Here is a 21,970-nt window from a genome sequence, read left to right as displayed (position 1 = left end):
TCTGCAGGGGGGTGCTGGAGAGGATGGCGCTGAACTGGTCTCAGTGGTGGCAGATAACAGGATAAAGGAGCAATGGGATCAAGTTGCAGCAAAGGGAAGCTGAGGTTAGATTTTAGGAAAAACTTTCTCCCTAGCAGGTTAGTAAAGCACTGAAACAGGCTCCCCAGAGAAGTGGTGGACTCTCCATCCTTGGAGGTTTTTAAGGCCCAACTAGACAAGGCCTTGGCTGGGAGGATGTAGTTGGGGCTGGTCCTGCTCTGAGCAGGGGGTTGGACTAGATGTGACCTCCTGAGCTCCCTTCCAACCCTCCCTTTCTATGATTCTATGATAACGGGGAAGAGGGGTGATGGCAGAGAAATGGAAGAAGGCAAATTAAACCATGTGGCAAATGATCCCATGTATGAATTAACCATCTGTAAGGGACATGGGGACATTCTGAAGAGGACACAGATATCTTTCCTTTTGCTGATTGTTTTTTTCCTAATCAAGAGGAAGCTGCATCAGGTTAGAAATGCTCAACACTAGCTTTTGAAAAAACGGTCCTCGGGTTATCCAGGCTTGTACCACCCACACTGGCGACCATGCTGTTTACTTGCAAGTATTCACAATATGCAGCAGATCGCTGAGGCTTCATTTCATACAGTGAAGATGCACTAACCTTCCCTAAGAGTGAGCTTGAAAGGCAGCCTTGCTTCCTGTCTAATACATTATTAAGATGTGACATCGATGGGTCTAACTTTGTAAATCACTAACTGGCCAATAGGAGTGGTGGTAACAGAACAAGAAATTCATTTGGTCTTTCTCCACCCTCTTTTCCAAACACCAAGAAATTGTCAGGGTGGCTCTCGGATGCTCAGAAATTTTCAAGGTACCTGGAACTCCTAGATGTAGGGAGCAGCCTTGAACACTATCCGCTAAGCAGGATGCACTGGTGCCCCTTAAAAACATATGTGCATTGCATATGATTTGGCAAACACTTTCACATTTGAATCTTTCATGGAACACGAAACCCAAATTAAAGGTGTGCTGCACACTTTGACCTTTTGCTGTTAATTTTTATGGCTTATCAGTTCGTGTAAAAGATACTGCGAGTTTCAAAATAGCAGGGGGTTGCCCCATTCTAAACAGGCTAAGCTAAATAAATGCATTTGTCTCTGCCTATTACAGAAAAGATTTGGAAAAACACAGGCAGATTTGCTGTAGGATAGCTCCATCTTAACAGAAATACGTGTTACAGAATGAAATGAACTGCTTGGATGTTCACAGTGCACCAAAAGTCTAACAACTGTCCTGTTTTTAAGAAAATGGTCTCTGGCTTCAGATTTTATATGGTAATTGCATACAACCAATTTATGAATAACAACATGGTAGTTTTTTCCCCCCTCTGATTTCCGTGCCACTTGAGTGATGCAGATTTCAAATGCTTATGAATATACTGATAAACACAGAATTATTCTGAACATCTGTAAGCAAAATATGAGAAGATATTTCATAGTGAATGAACATCCTGTGTTGTTTAATTCTTGCCAAAAATGGTGTATTTATGTGTTAGTCCAATGCACTGAAAATAGCTCAGAGTGCTTATGCACTCCAAAATCCCCTTTCATATTTTCAGCAAGCAGTAGTTACTATAAAATGTAAAAAATATTTTCTATCAGTCTATTCATAAGCTTCACTTCCAAACATCAGCTTAACAAGGCAATATCATATTGATTAAAAGGAGGGTCTCGTAGAAACCATTCATACTTCCGTACAGGATGACACGGGTTTGATCCCAACCTCATACAAGCAGAAAACACAACTTTCCTACCTTCTTTCCTGGGGGGTGAAACAACTACCCAAGTTTGCCCTTGAAGGTTGATGAATCCAGTGAACTTCCAAAGTGCTCTTGGACTGAGCTTTATACATCTGATTAAGGCAGGGGTGGCAATTATTTTGGGCGGAGGGCTGCTTACTGAGTTTTGGCAAGCCATCGAGGGCCACATGCCAGGGGCAGATATATATTAATTTTCTAATTTTTTAGGGGCCCCACGGGCCAAATAGAATGGCCTGGTGGGCCGCATCTGGCCCACAGGCCACATTTTGCCCCGCCCTGGATTAAGGTTTTGAAAAAGTGGTCAAATAATACAGTCAACTGCTAAGCTCAGTAAGAGAAACCGTGATCCCCAAACGCTCCCCATCTCACACCAAATCTATAGGCCAGCTTGTCTCACCAAGGTGTTCAACCAGACAAAGATCTAGAAAGAAGATCGAACACTGGGGTGTATCCAGATGAGTGTGTTTGCAGCACCACATACCGCAAAACCTGGCATTCCCCGCGCTGCAAAGGAGCACTGCCCATGTGCACACTGCTCCGTTTTGGGGTTTCTTCTGCAGGTTTTTTGACCCCGGGATATCCGGAGGCCTAATTTTGCCCCTGTGCTGCAAATCTGCAGCACAGGGAACATTTTTTTATTCCCACACATGCCTTTTGCAGCATCTCAAAGGGCTTTCAGATGCTACAAGAGGCACATGCGGGCTCATCTGGACGCACCCCCAGGGGCCAAAAAAACCCATTGAAAAAAAAAACAAAAAACGGGGCAGCAGCTGCCAGTCAGGCTGCACCCAGCAGGATTGCAGTGGCTGCAGCCCCAGGAAGCCCCCAGGACCCCAGGTAAGGCTTCTGGGGTCAGCAAAGTGCTAGCCCCAGCCTCCCCTACTGCCCCCGGAGTAACCTGCTGTGCACCAAAGCATGTGTGGCACAGGTGTTTCCTGGGGACAAGTAGCTGTGGCTATTTGTCCCCGGGGAACCAAATGTCTGCGCTCGTCTGGACATATGTTGGTGGTGTAAAAAGCAGTTCCAAATCCATTAGATGCCCACACAAATTGTTCTTACTTGAATACTTTTTCACTGCTCATCCTCCGTTCACATCTCTCCTGACCAGTACTCAGCCTTTCTAAAAGAACCCTCAACAGTCTTCCACCATATTCCTTTCTATCTCATAATCGTGTGTGTGCTGGGAATGGGGAGATGAGCAAAACTGGAAAAAAAAACACCAATGTTTTAGGCCTTTCAGAAGCTAATGCTGAGTACATTGAACAGAATGGACTGACAGCATCAAAAGGATACGGGATTACGCAGAGTCATAAAACCTATGCATGGGATGAGGGAGTGTGGAATCAGAGCCAGGCATGTAATAAATGTAGGATTAAGCTTTCAGAGAGAAAGGAAATAGTGATTTAGACAAATGAGAAAGATGTGACTGATCCACTGAGCCATTTTCAGAACATGTGATGGCTTTCCTTATTGCTGCGCTCTCCATCAGTCTGCAGGTGTTGATGCATTAGTTCAGGGGTAGCCAATCTGTGGCAGGGGTGCCATCAGAGAGATGGGCATCTTCGGTGTGTGGCACACAGCAGACTGGGAGGGGGGGCAGGCAGCACAGTGTCAGAGAGGGAAGGGAGCAGAAAGAAAAGCAGCAGACCAGGCAAGGAGCACAGGGCAGGGAGCAGAAAACAGAGAAGAAGATAGGGCGAGGGAAGGCAACTGGAGAGGCACTGGGGGAGGGTGCAGGGCTTAGTTTGTGGCATGCCTGCCAGAAAAGTTGGCAGCACTGTATTAGTTAATGCGAAGGTCACAGTGTCCTTTTCCAATATTCTAGCTTGATTCTTTTTCTTATTTCTTTTACACTTAGTATTACATTCAGGAGCATTTTTGCTGCTAATAGTCACTACTGAGAACTCACCTCTGTGATTATGTAAATTAGCTTCCTGTAATAGTTATTTTATGATTATTTTCCTATACTTGTGACACTTTTGCTTAAAAAGATACTTCACACCTCCTTTCTGTTTACGTTCAGACAGTTCCTCTTTCCTGCTCTGGCATCTCATGGCAATTCTCTGCATCTGATGTGGTATCTATTAGCTGTTAGGGCTGCTAGACTTTCTGCACTGTTTTATGTCATTTGTAAGTACTAAGTCATAACTAAAAGTGGTACAGCAACCTTGGCAGTTGGCATGAAGCATGTTGACAAGAGAACAAGGGCAAAGTAAAACCTAAAAGCTGTTGTCCTCTACCTGTAATGGATGCAGGAATGGGGAAGGGGGGTGGGGATTCACACCCTCCTGCTTCCCTTGGCTGTGCCACGTATCTGCAGCGAGCCCTGAGCTGCTGCCAGAGCTCCTTCTGAGCAGTGAGCTCGGAGCTAACCAGCTGACAGGGCAGGGGCTGGCTAGAGCTCCTGCTTCCCCACGGCTCTGGAGCCAAAGGGGTGAACACTGCTGTTGTTTGTCCTTCCCTTCCCCTCCCCACTGAAATCAGGAGCAGGGGAAAGGAAGGGCCCAGTGGCAGCAGCAATACTTAGTCCTTGGGCTCCAGGGGCTCCAGCCAGACCCTGTGCCAAGAGACAAAGCGGGGTGCAACCCAACCACCAAACCCCCTCTGGATCTGCCTTGATCCACTGTGTTGATGAGCAAGAATATGATTTAACAACACTACTCATTAGTATAAAATGGCTGGAAAGAATTATATGATTTGGATCATGCGAAGAAACAGATGAAAGATTTTGGGTGCTCTGGGGTGGTAAAGAAGGTTAAAAAGAAAAGAAAAGAAAATGTCAATAATCATTTGAAAGAGATTTAATGTAAGGTATCACTACAAGGCAGAGGATCTAACTCCAAACTTCTGTCAGTATTAAGGGATTTCTTTTAACTGCATGTTGTCATTTTCCAAAGAAGAAATGTACAGTAGTTGCTATGGAATACATTTTCTGAAACCATATAGCAACAAACAACAGGCAAAGGAAAATGCTCAAAATCTGACAGTATCTTTTCCATCATCAGACTCTTTGCTGAGCATGAGCTGTTTAGATAAAAGGGGCTGCTAATTTCATTAAGAATGTCTTTTTGAAAAAAGCAAGGGTGTTTTGGTGATGTCTTTCATCAGACCATCTGTACAGCTGGCAGAGATGTTAAACAAGCTTTTGGGCACAAGTGTCCTTCTTCAGGTCTGCAGTATTTGCTTCTTTCCCAAATCTGAAGAAGGGGACTTGTGCCCAAAATCTTGTCTACCATACCTTGTCTGTACAGCTGCTCCAATGAAAGACATCACCAAGGCTAGGGACAGACATTCAAAAAGCTTGAGGCTGAGTTGATCCAATCTTTGCAGGCTAGTCTAACCTGACTGGGCTGAATCACTCTGTAAACGTTCAGACATCCCAGAAATGCAGGCACATGCCTGAAGTGGCTCAGGCTTGAAGCCAGGGGGCCCTAGAGCAGCCCTCCCTTCCCTTCCACACTGTTTAGCTGAGGGGGTATGGCCAGGCCCCAACAGGATTAGGGTGGGGTCCCCCCCCCCCGAAAACAGAGCATTTATCAGTATTTATAACCTCATCAGAAAAACAGGCTCTCTCGTTAGTTCAAACTCTTCTTAAACAAAGAAGGAACGGGGGGGACATTACCAGCTTAGCTTTGATTAGCTCCAAAAAGCCCTAAGCTGACCCTGTGGTCTGCCACAGCACGGACCATAGTCAGCATGTGGTCTGCTAGGTAATGCTGAGGTGTCTCTGTAGGGCAGAGGGGATGGGGGATCCCTGCTTAGCAGCGAGTGGGGAGGGGCAGGGGAAAGCAGAGGGAAAGCAGGAGGAAACCAGGCAGACATTGCTGTGCCTGCAAGTCTCTGCCAGAGCTGCAGCCAAGGAGCAGAGGGGAGGGGCCAGCCCTGCTGTGGAGCAGAGAGCCCCTCCCGGCCCAGAGAGAGTGCCAGGATGCTGGGGAAGTCTGATTTAATTTAAACCAGCAAGGGGTCTGGGTCAGACATTGCAAAAATCGGTTTGGCCCAAATCAGTTTAGTCTGATACTACATTCAACCAGGTTTATCTCAAACTGGCTTCAGCCATTTTGAAACTGGTTTATGTGCACTAGTGAACATCTGTCCTGTTACAGGTTTAAACCAATTTCTGATCACTTAAACCAGTTTGTGTGTAATGTCTGTATCTAGCCCAAAAAACCTTGCTTCTTACATATTTCCTGGACCATTACAGCTACAACACTCCAACCCCACTTATGGAGAATTAGTACATTAAATAACAGTCATTTTTTATGGGACCAGGTCTGAGAAGTTCTGACCAGCTTCAACTCACACTGACATAGCTCAGTATCTCACAGGATCATGCCCATGTTCTGTAAACTCGAAGGACACAGCCATACCTGTACAGACCTCTTCATAGGAAGGATTGAGGGTATATCCTCCAGCATAACCCACTTGAGTTGAGTAGACTCCTTTTTGCCTCCAAAATGTCTTCTCGGCTCCCCAGAAACAGCCCATACCTGTATAATGTGTGAAGTACGTAACAAGATGTCAAAATCTACTCAATACTAAATCAGTCACTTGAACATTAATTCATTAAGACAGTCTGCACTGCAAATGACTTCTACAACTGGTATGTGATGGTCAAATATTCACTAAGATTAGCCATGGATATACGATTCTGTGCAAATCCATTCTCCTTCATGAAGAAAGCTTAGATAAAGCTGTATTAGTCTGACACTTCTGAATATTAACGTATTACAGATGGCAAAACTTACAAGGTTCTCAAAGGGACACATTTTAATGATGTGAATCTTCACCCACCTAGAAAAAAGAGTTGCTTAAATTGTAATTGTATGTATTCCTATAACACCATTTTTCCTTTAGTAGATTAGCAAGCTGTCAAAACACAATAATTTGTATTAATGGCAAACATTTATTTAATTTTCTGCTTCTTGGCATATGCAGTCTTTAAAGAAGGCAAAGTAATAATCTATTAAATTATAGATTTTACAGAAGAAAACGCTCTCGGGCTTACCTTACTTGTGCATTCAAGCATCTGATATTCATGCAAACCTCACGTATTCATTTGCCCACATAGACCGCTATCCAAAGACACTGGACACTGGTCTGCATAAATCAGCAAAACTCCACTGCTTTCAATGCAGCCAAGTTCACATACCCCCGCTGAAGAGGTGATTTAGTGAACACATGATTTACACACATACAACAATTTTTGTGTACATAAATTTAAGGGAAGCCAAATGAGGTATGCACTTCTACATATCTTACTCTAAAAACAGGGCTGTCCAGCTGGGAGTCAGCAGGCCTCATGTGGCCTAAGAGAGGGTACGTTGTGGCTCCTCAGCCTCTCACCTGGGCACATGTCCCCACATTACTCGGGGCTCTCCTTTCCCTTTCTGACTGCTGCTTCCTGCCCTCGCCCCAGGGAGTGGGGCACTGTGGCAAGGCACAGACAGCTCCAAATAAGTCCAGGAGAGGAGAGGGGTATTGTGACCACATGGGTAAGGAGGAGAGATGGCCTGGCGTACAGCAGTGGGAAGGGGGGTGCACAGTGCAGTAGTGGGGGGAAGGCACCTGGTGCAGTAGTGGAGAGAGGCGGGTACCAATATGGAGTGGGGGGGGCACCATCCATGCAGCTGGTGACCCAGTGACCTGTGGCTTGTCCAGTGTGGCCCCCAGAGGCTTAGAAGTTGGAAATTGCTGCTTGAAAAATATGGCCCTAAAATGTGCCATTTCCTAAGTAAAACTCCATTCACAGACAGGAGTGACAGATCCCAGGTCGTTCTGAAGTAGGTGTGTGTTTTAATCAAGCCAGTTAAGGCAGAGCCTCTGCATATTTCTGCAGACTTCAGGGTTGTTGCTCTAACTTACACCATCCATGGACACGCTACTTGAACCTATTATTGGACTTAAGTACCCTACATGATCACCAGTGATTGGGAACAAACAAGACTTAAATTCAAGATTCTCTTGAAGGTTTTATCTAGTATCCTTTGTGAGGATGAAAAGTGTCCTGTGACTGCTATTAGTACCTAAGCAATCTATCGTGTATGTTTTTTCCTGTTGTTTCCCTATTAAACCTTTGAAAGAAAAGATTGCTTTTTTATAGATTTATATAATGGCAAGTCTCTCACCCCAAGGAAAAAAAAATCAATTTATTTCAGTCCACCCCCCTGCCTGCTCTCTGCTTCTGACCAAGGAGGGTCCCCCCAGCCCAAGCCAGCCACCTATTCTTACTCCCCTGCCTTACATGTAGGGGAATTGTACCACTGCCCTGCTTCCCTTCCCAGCCATACCCCACTCTTTCAAAGAGGTGCCATTGCTGTCTCCAAAACCTATTGATTATCCCTGTCCTCACAAGGAAAACACATTGTTCAATTAAAACAAAGAACAAAACCAAAAGAAAAAAGCATAGCCCTTCATCCTGTCTCTGTTGCTGCTGGTCCTTTTAAGAGTCCCTTCTAAAACTGCTGGCTGGCTGGGGCTTCTCTAGCCATGCATTTTGCCTACTCAGCCCCCCAGCCTTCCTCCGGTCCAGGTTCAGCCCCCAAAAGCAGGGTGGGGGGAAGTGATGCTGTTACTCTGGTCCATGCAGAACCTTGGCTGGGGGCATCAGCAGCAGCAGATCCCTTCATCCTAGGGCAGCCAACAGCCCCTTTTAAAGCTGCAGGTTATCTAACACAAAATTAATTCCAGTGACATAAATCAGTTGTCAGTGGTGGATTTCGCAATAACACTGTACAGATTTGGGCCTAAAAATCTACATACGGTTGCCACTGAAGCACAACTAAAAGAACAGGGGACTTTAAAACTTCCAAAAATGAAGATTGCAGAACACAGCAATCCAATATTTAATCACTCATACATTGAAAGTTTTCTAATACCCAACCTAAATTTCCCATGTTCTAATTTAAAACTATTTGTTCTCATCCTGTCCCCTGTGGGCACAGAATAGTAAATCACCATCCTCTTTATAGACACTCTTCAGGTATTTGAAAACTGTAATCAAATCCTCCCTTCAGCCTTCTCTCAATAATCTCAGTCCTTCCAGTCTTCCTCTTGTTCTGGTACTTCTTTCATCCTCTTGGGAGTTAGCGGCTAAGCCCCTGGATCTGAACTTCCTAGACCTTAAATGCTGTAAGAGACAAAACCCCTGATCATATCTTGTTTACTGTGCGACACAGGAGACTGGCCAAGATAGACCTGTCGTCTGACCCAGTGGGTGCATCTACACGTGCACCCGACCCTGCAACTGTTACTGTGCAGTCATTTAGTGCTTGCTAAAGTAAGTACAAAATGACTGCGCAGTAGCCACTATTACTGCGCAGTCCCAGTGGTGCACGGGTTGTTTCCAACCCCACTGCACAGCAGCAATGAGCTACTGTGCGGTAGCACGTTGCTACTGCACAGTAACATCGGTGTCATGGTTCATGCCCACCAATGCTATGTTGCCATAGCAATGAGCTACATCACCGTAGCTCGCTGCTACGGCAATATAGCATGTCGTGTAGACTCACCCAGTAAATGGCAGTTCTTATGTTCTCTTTCTTGCAGCTCAGCTCACAGCAGAGCCAGTGTCCATAGTTTACTACAGCCAATATTGCTCCAAAGGCTGTACGTACCAATTACTTGGCAATATGTGCCCCTTCTCTGAACTATCAGCATCATTAGTGAACATCACCATGACTAAATCCAGAGCTTCAGTATCCAGAAATACTCCTCTTCTACACTAACTTTCACAGCTGGAGTACTGCATCCAAGTTTGGACTCCACAATTCAGGAAGGATGTGGAGAAACTTGAAGGAGTCCAGAGAGCCACATGCATGATCAGAGGGCAAGAGAACAGGCCTGTGACAGGGGGCAACTCTTGGGGCCAGATCTCATGCTGGCCTGCCCACCTGTCTCTCTGGGCAATCTGCCCAGTCTCTCCTGCCACAACTTTATTGTTCCATAAACTGGTGGTAAATGCAGGAAACAGTCCATTACACGCCCTGATGCCAGGGGGCACTATCTGTGGCTCTGACCTTCCCTACACCACAGCCCATGCCTTCACCTTCAAGGCCAGTCAGCACCCCAGGCCCTTGGCTCTGCGCATCCCTTACAGTGGGCCTCTGGTCCCTTTGACCATTCTGGTCCTGGCCCCATCATTGTCCAGTCGAGGGTGCCTCAAGTCAGGTTTCTTGAGCATCTAGCCCACTCTCTCTCACGGGTCCACCTTCTCAGCCCTATTATGGGGTTACCCACCTGGTTGTGGGAGCTGGGGTTATTAAGGCACCCCAACCCACCTTTCACCAGGGTAGTAACTGGCCTGGCATTTCCTGGGGGCTCCCACACCACTAGGAGCCCCACCAGGCCATCCATCCCTGGCAAGGTGCAGTTTTAGGTCATACCCAAGACCAAGAGCCTCCTATCCATCCCCGTCAGCTCTTGCCCTTACCTCCTGGGTTGTTCCTGTTGCAGCCCAGCTAGGAGATGTTTCTGCCTGGGCTGGCAGCAGCAGACTGCAGTCCTTATATACTAGGTTTTCAAAATAACTGCTGCCATCAGGCACCTGCTAGGTGCCTGATCCAGCCCTTAAAGTGGAAGGCACCAACAGTGCCCTGCCACAAGGCCTTATGAAGAGAGGCTGCAAGCCATGGGACTCTTCAGCCTGGAGAAGTGCAGGCTCAGGGTGACTTGGTGGCAACCTCTAAGTACATAAGGGGTGTGCCTCAGGGTCTGGAGGAACACCTGTTCACCAGAGCACCCCAGGGGATGACAAGGTCCAATGTCCACAAACTCCTGCAAGACCATTTTAGGCTGGACATAAGGAAAAACTTATTTACTGTCTGAACCCCCAAGGCCTGGAATAGACGCCCCCCAGAGGTGGTGCAAGCACCTTCTCTGCACACTTTCAAGAAACATTTGGACATTTATCTTGATGGGATCCTTTAATCCTAGCTGACTTTCTGCCCTTGGGCAAGGGACTGGACCCAATGATCTTGTAGGGTCCCTTCCAACCCTAAGTTCTATGAAATCTATGAAGTCTATGGACTTTCCTAGAGCAATGGGCACTACTCTGGTTTCCCAGCCAGGTGTCCCCCTCTTAATTCCTTGTTTTAAACCTGTAAGGAGCATCCCTAATTACTATGTGCTTATTCTCTGTTCCCTGTAATTAGTTAATCTCTTGGTCTAATGATCCTGCTCCAGCATGAGAGGGAGGTCTCTTGTCCTTTTGGTGCTCTCTGGCCTCTACTGCATTTATCAAACTGGCTAGCACCTTGAACAAATGATAAAATCTCACACATACAGGAACCGCATATAAAGGCTTTAAAAAAAATCTCATGTTCCCTACTTGGCTAAAATACTGCTAGGTTGTCAGGGAAAAACTGTCATAAGATGTTCTGTTAAGACAGACACCAATGAAATCCTGAATCACAACATAACACCTCTTGGAATGAGGATTTTAGGAAATAAATGGACCGTTCAGGGCATGAACTGTCATTAATATGTGCCATATGAGCAGTGACTAGCACAATGGAGCCTTGATCTCAGTTAGACTATAGACGCTCCCATATATCATCATCATCATGATCATGCTAAATAACATGTGGATGTTTTTGTTACGTAAACTGTTAATGACCAGATTGTATTAGGCACGTAAGTGGATTTAGACACCTAAGTGGATTTAGACACCTAAGTGTGATTCTACAGTCCCTGAAAAAACAACTAATGTAAAATGTGGGGAAGTCCTCTTTCTCCTTTGTGACTCAGCTCTGAGAGTAAATTTCAGTGTAAAATGCACTCATGCGATTCTGCCCATCTATTCAGTACCTTGTATGATCCACAACACTAAATCATTTAAGCTCCAGCAGAGATGTCAAACTCAAATTAGTCAGCAGGCCATATTCCCTGCTTTGCAGGTGCCTGTGGGCCACATACATATTTTTTCACCCAAATTTGTTATTCACTTATCTCGGTTTACATTTTATGACACACCTTTTTTTGCACATCAGTACCAGTTTTCAGCATATATCAATTTTTTAAATTTGCGGAAACATAAAAAATTGTTGCTCCAAATCTATGAAAACAACAATTTATTCTCAAAAATGATTTGCCAGAGCTCTTATAAGAAAAATGAAAAAACAGAAGATGAATTCAAACCAAAAAATCATAACGCACACATTAGCTTGTCATGAATTGCCAGTGCTGCTCCTGGACACCTGGCATGTCTTTGCAGCTACCAGGTCCTTGATGTTTGCTTCCAAGTACTGTGCTGTGGTCACTTGCAAAATGGTGTTCAAGTACTTGTCACTGAGGGAGCTTACATGAGATGCTTTACTGCTCAATAGACTAATCTACTGCGCAGTAAAGCCTCACAGTCTACACATGGGGAATTTACTTCACAGTAAATTAGGTTACCGTGCAGTTAGCCACTACCTATAAATACAGGTACGAGGTTAACTGCACACTAGCTACTGCACAATAGCACATATGTAGATGCTGACTGGGAGCATATTTGCTCCCAGTCAGCATAGGCAGCACAGGGCCATAGGGGAGAGGGAGCTCTCTGTGCCTGGTCCTGGAGTTGCTCAGCTTCAGGCTCACAGTAGGAGCCAGGAGCTAATCAGTGCAGGGACTAGGGAGCTCTCTGCCCCCAATCTGGGCTCTCAGCTCCCAGCACAGAGCTGGGAGCTCCAGAACGCAAGTAGAGTCTGAGTTCCCAGTGCCCACTCGCTCTCCAGAGCTCCCATCTGCTTGCTGGGAGCTGAGAGCCCAGATGGGGGGGCAGAGTGAACTCTCCAGACCAGCTTTGCATGGAGTTGTGAACTCCAGAGGGCAAGCAGGGGCTGGGAACCCAGGCCCCACTCACCCCCTGGAGCAGCTCTGCGTGGCACAGAGTTAGGAAATCCTGAGGGTGATCAGGGACTGGGAACCATGCAGAGCTTCAGTGGGGGGCAGGCAGGGACTAGGGACCCCAAGCAAGGCAGCTGCTGATGAGCCCTGTACCAACCCCAACTCGTTAGAGGGCTGGCCAGGAACTATCCTGCAAGACAGACAGATGCTGGCAAGCCCTCTGCAAAGCGGGGGGGCATGGGGCTCTCCAGCAGCTGCCCCACTTGCAGGACAGTTCCTGGCCAGCTCCTTCCCAAGCTGGGGGTCCACCTGGTATGAGGCTCACCAACAGCTGCCCTATACCCGAGAGAGCTCCTGGTGAGCCCCCTACTGGGCAGAGGCCGCGCCTGGAAGCTGTGTGTCCCAATGTGCACAAGGCCAGAGCACAGCTGCCACTTCAGCAAGCAGAGCTCTCCTGGCCCCATGCACACCAGGACTGGCCTATGCTTCCTACCAGCACCTGAGCTAGCACCTGGGGGAGCCTGGACCTCACCCTGGCTGCTGCAGCGGGGCAGAGCAGGGCAGGATCAGCTCTGTACTGAGCTGCTCCTGTTGGGAGCAAATTTGCTCCCAACAGGTGGATGTGTAGACATGGTCCTGGGAAAGGTTTACTGCACAATAAACCAAAAGCACATTACTAGCATGTGTAGACATGCCCATTCAGTAGTAAGTGCACTTTTGATTTGTTGTACTACTGAGATCTGTTTGCGCACACATGTGCTCATAAACATGGATAACTTCTTTGATATCAAGGGATTTATTACTGGATCATTTTCTCCCAGTTATCCATACCTTTGAGAGCGTATTCTTCAGCTTAGTGTTCACTGAAGATCAGTGAGCTTCATTTGCAGCTCCTCAGGGGCATCATTCAGAGACAGAAAGCAGAGCACTGAAACATCTGAATTCTGCATCATAGCTCTAAAAGTCAAGATAACCTGCCCTGTAACTGATGCCTGAGATCAGCAATCCTGAGCCTCTACGTCCTCACCACCTTCAATCCCAGCAGCACTGGGCGGTTACTTCAAAGTGAGGAAACATGCTGCGTTGCACTGAGAGCTGTTTCTCCCAAAGAAACAACTTCATTTCAGAGTCATGCACAGCGTCATAGAACTCAGTTACAACCTCGTCCCAATGCTGCATTCTCATGCCGAGAACCTTGAGATGCCCCATTATGTTCACCAAGAAGACAAAGTCTTGTAACCATTCTTCATCTTGTGGTTTAGCCCCAGGCTTCTCATTCTCTCAGAAATATTTCAATCTTATGCTGCAGTTTGAAGAAACACTTTAAGACAGCCCTGCTCAGGTAATACACTTAAATATATTACAGCAGTCCACGCCAAAAGTTGTCTTCCTCCAAGATCTGGTTGAATTGCCAATGGTTAAGAGCCCTGGCTTGAATTAAATTCTCTGTTTTTACCCCAATATTTATCACATGGTCCACTCCCAGCATTCTGGCACAGAGAGCCTCCAGATGCAGAATGCAACAAAACACACAACGCTCATGGCCTGCATTGACTGACTGCACTTGTTTCAGTTTCATCCCAAATCTTTCTACCATAGAACAAGCTCCCCCTCTTGCAAAACTCACTGCCCTTTTTCAGGTCACACCTAATTTGTCCACAGCTGTCGCCATACTCTTGAAAAGGTCCTCTCCTGTAGATGAGTCTTTCACTCATCTACAAGGACCTGCCTCTGACGTCAGCTGTGACACCCCCTGGCAGCCACTCTAGGCTTGTTCTATACTTCAGCTTACCAAAGTACTGCCCTGCACTTGGCTTGATGTAAAACTAATGGCTTGATGTAAAACTAATATAAATTTGGGAGGCTACCCTCAGGACACCACCGTTTGGCCTTCGGTGACTTGCTCTGCCCCGCTCTTCATTGGGTGGCCTAACCCTAAATCACACTGGTCCAAATGAACCTCACCAACAACCACCCAATGACTTCCCAGGCTCACTCTGTTCTCTCCCATTATAATCTGGAATCCAATTAGGCCTAACTGAACTTTGGGCCATCAGCCCTAGCTTAGCCTGCAGGGATTGCTTGCCCCCACTGCCTCTGCCCACTGCTTGGACTTATTTACACTCTGCCCTTTGTGGACAGGCCACCTGGTATGGCCAGAGCACCTCTTGGGAGCTGCTGCAGCTCCCTTTGAACACAGCTGTGATCCGTCAGCTCTGGCCCCAACAAAGACCTCATGGTGCCCTCCTTAGGCATGCTGTATGTCCCAGACAGGCCACCTAGCATTCCCAGAGTGCCCCTCTCACAGCTCTGCCCTTGTGGTGCCCTCCCTAAGGGCACTTGCCTGTCCTGAACGGGCTATCCCAGAGAGCTACTACCCTGTCTGACACCTTCAGTCAACACAGTGTCCACCACTGAATGCTTACAGTGCTTTTGTAGGGCTACTGCCCTCAGCAAACCAAGTAATCAATAGTGTACCCCACAGGGAGCCCTGCTGTGGTCTCTGTTTCTAGCCACCCAATTCCTTGCAGCTTAAAGAAACAAAAAACAGCATTACTTGTTTGAAAAAAGCCAAAACCCTCCAGCTTCCCTTACCACAGAAAGAGCCCTTGTCTCTATGAGCTGCCTCCTACCAGGTCCTCTGGGTTCCTTCAGTCTAGCTACTGTCCAGGGAGCACCAATCCTTCCCACGTTCAGGGCTGGAGTGATTTCTCTAGTCCAGAAGCTGGCCTTATACAGAGATACACACCCCCCTTCTGGTCACATGCTCTGTGTCTCACTCTTCACCAGGCACAGGGCCTATGCACTCACAGTCGCGGTCCCACACAGATTGCTGCAGCCATTCCCCAATTATCTGCCTGGAGCGCTGCACCCCGTAACCTATTTCCTGGCAGTTTACTCCAGGTCAGACGGTTTGCAGCTTTTGCAGCTGGGCCCCGTTATACATTGGCACTAACTCCACAAGTGTCTCTGCCACCTCCCTACCTTTATCAACATGATCAGAGCTAGCGGAGCAACGTCATTCACATCTGTGCTTTCATCAGTTTCTACTGAAAAGAAGCAAAAATGCCTTTGCCTTGTTCTGGAGGTGACGCTGCAAATTATCAGATAAGTCACAGCTTCTGTCGGCTGCAAGGTGTCTGGAGAGGTTAACAGTTGCAAAAGTTTGCCATTCTCTGGACACACAGTATCTTCAGCCTTCATCGTATTTCTTCAGGAAGAAATGCCTTTGTCATACATTCTCTCCCTCAGCAATGAGCTTTTGAGAAGCGCCTATTTCTTGCGAAAGAGCATAGCTAGCGCTTACTGCTCTGTCATTTCCATGGTGCGCTCGTATGAAGATGGATTGTTACTTTTTCAACGACTGTTCTAATTCAATCACTTTGTCTTCACGCAACTTCCAGTAAACTTGTCATACTAGGTGCCATGGCATGACTCATAAAGTCTCTTAACATTGTGTTCTTTTGGAAAGAGCCGCTACTCACTTTACAAATCAAACATATGGGCTTTCCATTCCCTTCTGTGAAGATGGATGAGAGCCTCCATTTCTCTTCAAACACACAGCATTCCTTGTCCAGTTTCCCCTTCACAAACCTGATATCTGGCTTACAGTTAACACAAATATGTAAGACATGATGCTTGCTTATTTTGCAAGAAATGACTAATAATCTTGTTAAAACTTGGGTACAAGTCTTCATGCTTGGCTATTTCTTGAAACCTTCATGACATCCAGACATTGCAGCGCTCTTCCTTCCAGATGGATTTATTAATAATATCACAAAATCTCTGGTGTTTTCCTTCCTGGCTGCATTAACAGGGGATAGAGAATGGACAGAAACAGAAAGGAGTTTAATAACTGATATGCCCTTGATGTGAGGACTTTATATTAAATGGATTTTTAGAACTGGGAGATGAGCTTGGAGCTTGCTCCATCCACTCCACACATCAGCCTGGTATTCCAGTACCTCCAGGAGAAAAAAAGGAAGGAAGGAAGGACTTTGACTTTTTAACTACTCTTTTCAGGGGTTCAGGGTACAAAAAGTTGGCCTCTCTGGGGTCCAGATCCAACATACAAAACAAAGACAAACAAATTACCATCAAACCAAGAGCGCCATGTCATCACACTCATGACATCACACTGTGACAGACACCTTCGCAGTATTACACGTTGTGCCTAACATGCCGTTATGCAGTCAGGACACCGGTCACACAGTCCAAAGCCCTCTATAAGCAAATAATTCCTACCCTGCTCTACCGAATCATGCACGTGACAACACCTTCAACTTCCACCACAAAGGAAAAAAGCAGCGTGGTGAGGGCCCAGGGTGTGGCACGATCAGGGAGTCGCAGTTTGACACCGAGCCTGCCCAGTGGCCCAGACCGGTCATTACGTTAGAGCGTGTATTGAAGATGGCCGTCCTCCACATGGCACAGCGCTCCCTCAAGGGCCCAGCGTGCCTCAAAGGCGGGCACCGCCCACCAGAGCACAGCATGCTCAAACTCCAGCAAGAGGCGCACCTGCACCAGGAGGCCGAAAAGCCGCAGGGCATCGTCTGAACTAGTCCCAGCAAGCCAGCTGTGGCGGCTCTTAAGGACGGCCATGATCCAGTAGAAAGTTGGCCAGGCAGACAGGGCCCCACTCGGCCGCCCGGTACATGTAGGAGCACACATAGATGATCTCCAAGAGGCTCCTGCCCAGCACCAGCAGCAGCAGCTCGAGGGCAACAAAGAGTGGCCGCAGGCGGGGACAGTCAAGGAAGGTGTAAAATAGGTTCTCTTCAATGCCCCCAGGGCAGAAGAGGCAGGCCATCAAGGTAGCTGGGTCAAAGTGAGATGCAAACGTGCCAGTGGCTAGGATGGCATGCAGCAACCACCACTGCAAGTCGCCAGTCTTCTTGGCGGTTGGCAGCTTATACAATGTGCGCCAAGTGGGTGGGCTGGTGGGGAATCTGGCTGCTGCAGGTGCCATTGCCACAGTGTATCAGGGCGGCCCTCCAGCACTTGGACATGGCAGACATGAACCACCCTGGCATAAAGGTTTCTATGCAACAGACAAGCAAAGAGACAACCGTGTCACTGGTTAGGGTTAGGGTTACCTTACACAAGATGCTTCCTGCACGGTAGCCTAATAACGCTGCACAGTAGCATGCTGGTCAAAAGCCATGCTAATAAGCTACTGCACAGTAACTGTCATGAAAAAAACGTGCACTGGCACTACTGTGCAGTAAATGTAGTTACTGTGCATTCAGTTAGTACTTCATTAAGAAAGCGCTAAACTAAATGTGCAGTAAGTTCGCTGCATTAATGAATGTGTAGACACGTCTCCAGAGAACACTACTGTCTGATATACAGTAGTGAAGGATACTAAGACCATCTTCAACTCTTCTTCTTTGCTAAGCTTGCAGAGGGTGCTGAGAAACCCAAAAGGAAATTTCAGAGAAAGAGAGTGGACCCATCTCCACGGGCCATGTTTGACACCCCTGAGTTACGGCCATAGAGATGGGCAGATAACATCATGGAAAACAAATGTTCTACTCTCCACGAAAGCATGGTTTAAACCTAGTGGGATTTGTGGCAGAGCACTTGAGCATTAAAGTTATTTGTCATTTTGTAATCACCAATTTGTAAAACAAAAACAATTGTTTTAGTGATAGGTTTTGACTGACTCTAACCTGAATTTCAAAAGGCATTAACAAATGATACGCTTCTGAACTTCACAATCAAACAGATTCACACTGAAACCTTTTAAAGCTTATTCATCCCTATAAACAATATTAATCACCCCGTCTGGGAAGGAATGCTAATGTTCTGAGTCCTTTTTGGGACTCTGTTGCCATATTTTCAAGCTCTACTCACAAGACTTACATCATTTAAACAATTTCTTAATTCATCTGTAGCTTTGCATTCCAGTAAAAAACCATGTTTCTGTGAGCAATATGAGTCATCTGCAAGCTTGTGAAAAATGAGAAAAATCCAAGGTGTTTTTCTTAAATAACTAAAGCAAGCAGTTATTCCATTAAGATGGATGAACCTTTAGCAGTGTCAAAACAGAACAGATGATGATATCTTAATTCACCTAATCTTTAATAACTTTTGAAATATTACATATGGATTAGTCAAAGTTATCAGCTGCAAACCTGAAAGCGTCTAGAAGGCATGCACAAAAGATGATTGCTTATAAAGCTCAGATTTATTTATGCTCCTACTTTGTAATATTATTCCTTGCTTTGTTAGAAACGCACTAGGTACAATCAAAATCAAACAGAATTTTGTAACAATAGACCGCAAAGACCATTAAAGAATTATGAAGTTTTCTAGACGCACTCATTACTGATCAAAGCAACGCCATGATCGTATTGCTGTAAACTGTTCTCCTTCTGCCTTTCCCATTTTCTATCTGCAATGTTTGTTTCCATCCTGTCTCATAACAATACTTAACTTTCATATAGCATGGTTCAGTCATAGATCTCCATGCAGTTTAGAAGGTTACATAGGTATTATTATCTTTATTTTACTCATGGGGAAACTGAGTCACAGGAAGACAAAAGGCTGGATCCAGGTTCATCCTGTAGGCATCTAAGGAGGGACCTAGAGTCGAGAGAGCAGAAGGCCACAAAACTCATTTGATGGTTAAATTCATCTGGTGACTCCATTTTGGACTGCAGAGTTCCTAGGGACAGAGACCCTGGCTTCCAGGCATGCACAGAAGTGGTTCAGTTTGAGCATCCAAGCTCTGCAGCAATCCAGAACGGTAGCATAACTAACGGGAGGTGACCAGGGCAGCAGCCCCAGCTACTGTTGGGGGGTGGAAAAGCAACCACTGCCACAGTCGCAGCTGCCCACGCTGCTGTAACAGGAGTGACAGGAGCTGGTGCTGCCCCATGCATTAGCAACCGCCTCGGGCACACGCCTGCCTGGCTACTATGCCTCTGATCTAGATGGGTGCTGGGGAAGAGACCTCGTATACATGCAAGTCCTTGGAAAGCCTCACTCGTTAGGTGTAGTCCTGGCTACCACTGACACCACTGAGTTCAGTATAGAGCACAGCACCCACTAGCGATCGCAGCAGTCATCCAGGGACTGGATTCTCTGATTCCTTCAACCTAAGGGGATTCAAACCCATTTCTCAGGCTGCCCCACCCACCAGGCCATAGAAATACTAGAGGGCACATTCCCCATCTCCTGCTGAATCTGGGCAGGATGGATAGCAAGAGTGCCAAGGCCAGAAATACAAGGTGCAAGAGAGCAGAACCCTGTAGCTCTACTGGCTCCACGCATCACCTTCTCAGGGCACCTACCTCCCTGTGACAGCAAAGGGGAAACACCTATGGGGGGCTGAAGAGCCACCTGACTGGAAAGAGTGGTGCTTAGAGGCATATAAGACCAGTGCCCGGAGCAAGGAGGGCAGTCTGGGCCTGCAAACCTCAGGGGAAAGAGCTCCTGGGAGGCAGGGGCTTCAGGAAGCCAGCCCACAGATACCCATGAGCTGGATGGCGACAGCTAAAAGACATCCAAGCTACTCAGGGGAGCTGGATGGAGACAGCTAAGGGGGAAATATAGCTTGGAGTGGAAGCACTGACCCTGAGCAGGGATGTATTTTAGTTTGGAAGCTGTTGGCTTATATCTGTATTACGGTGAAGTTTAACACCAAAGGACTGGATTGTGGCTGTCAGGGGAGGAGGCCACGGCGTGCCTGGTGGAGCACTCTGCCATAGACAACTGAGCCTGGGGTCAGGGTCCCAGGGGGTGGAGGGCGAGTAGAGTGAGAGCAGGCTGGCCTGGGGTCAGGGACCAAGAGGGCTGAGGACCAGTTTGGAGCATGAGAGTGCAGGACAGGGCCAGGGGCCCGGAGCACGCAAGTGCGAGGCAGGTCTAGGGACCAGGAGCCAAAGCCTGGGGCAGTGGACCTGGGCTGAGGGGCACAGACAGAATAAAAGGGCCAAAGCTAGGAAGGCTGAGGCCCAGACAAATGTGCAAGGCCTGAGAGCCAAAAGCTGCATTGGGGCCAGGGGTCCCCCTTCAAATGAACACGGAGTAATATCTGGGAGGCATGGGCACGGCTATAGAGGAGGCCAGAGACCACGATTATCACCCCCGAGGCAGTTTCCACCCTAAGTCATGGAAGGCCCAAGGGGGCCATGATTTAGCACCAAAGGGGTATGACTGGTGCCAGCCAGGCACATGGACAACAAGTCTCCTAAGTATGACAAGATACATCAAGGTGCAGCAGGTGGGGTAGAAAAGGGAGGGTCCCCCAAGGAGCTGGAGTAGGGAGGAATTGTTTGACCACCAAGAGGCATCATGGCCACCCCTAGGGCCTGGTGTTGCTGCACTTCCCCTTTCTCGGCATTTTGTCTTGACATCATCCATTCTTCAGGGATGCTGATTTTTACATACCTGCTTCAACTGCCTATGCAATGTTGCATTGCATTAAAGCATATGCAGATATACGGTATTTTCCTTTGAGGCTCTTTTCTCCCATGCCTCCTCATGCTTTATCCTCTTTTTGTTCAAGGCCCATAGTTATCTCCAGCACTGAGGCAGCATTATGAACACGCTCTCTCCCCCTCGCCCTGCCAGCAGTCCAGCAGACAGGGACTCATGGCTCGTACTCTGGGGAACGGATGCATCATTTCTGTGACATGCCAAATCCATGCTGGCCTGCAGCCTGGGATCCCAAAGCCAGCCCTCAAAGACACGTTTCCACAGGGCAGATTCAGAAGCTGCTTCAATGCTACTAGGACCTCAGGCTGCACTACTGAAGATGAAACCATAAAGAACATTCTTCTTGCTCATCCATCTGTTAGTGAGAATTTTAAATGCCTGACAGTGTCAAGTAGAGGGAAGGAGTTTTAGTTTTAAATATATATTTGGGAAAATAACAGGTATTGGTATGCCGAGAGGCTGGGGGACAGGGCAGGGTACCAGAAGCCTCTTCCTCATCCTCAAACTCGCAAAAGCATCAGGGCAGCCTGAAGCCAAGGCTGAAGAGAGTGCTAGGACCAGCCCCCATGCCAGCACACACAGTGAAACCTTTAGAGAGCCAGATTGTGCTGCCAGCCCAAATGCAGGCAGCAAGCACTCGATGGGGGCACAGGCTGCTCTGATACAGTGCAGCAGTAAAAGACAGCCAACAGTGCTTCCCCCAGACCCACCGCGTGAAGTCCTGCCCCAGCCAACATGACTCTGGGGAGCAGAGGACACAGCTGCCAGTCTCCCCGTTTCCCCTAGCCCTGTTGGCCAGGGCAGGACTTGGCCCTGGGTTTGAATCTGATTTATTTAGCTACCAGTTCTACCTTCCAAATGGGACCAGAGGAAGGCTTA

General features: G+C 47.3%; 1 protein-coding gene across 1 annotated transcript in view; it reads right to left on the bottom strand.

Annotated features, from left to right (window-relative positions):
- Positions 1-21,970, bottom strand: part of MSRA (methionine sulfoxide reductase A) — a 541,610-nt gene that overhangs the window by 246,417 nt on the left and 273,223 nt on the right. Inside the window, exon 3 of the mRNA XM_019520901.1 lies at positions 6,187-6,306. Coding sequence (XP_019376446.1) covers positions 6,187-6,306 — 120 coding nt within the window. The remainder of the gene's footprint in view (positions 1-6,186; positions 6,307-21,970) is intronic.

This window comes from Gavialis gangeticus, unplaced genomic scaffold, assembly GCF_001723915.1.
Source record: "Gavialis gangeticus isolate Ggan-Ray unplaced genomic scaffold, GavGan_comp1, whole genome shotgun sequence".
Taxonomy (NCBI): Eukaryota; Metazoa; Chordata; order Crocodylia; family Gavialidae; genus Gavialis; species Gavialis gangeticus.
The sequence above is the reverse complement of the archived record's forward strand: the minus strand, read 5'-3'. Positions and strand labels throughout refer to the sequence as shown.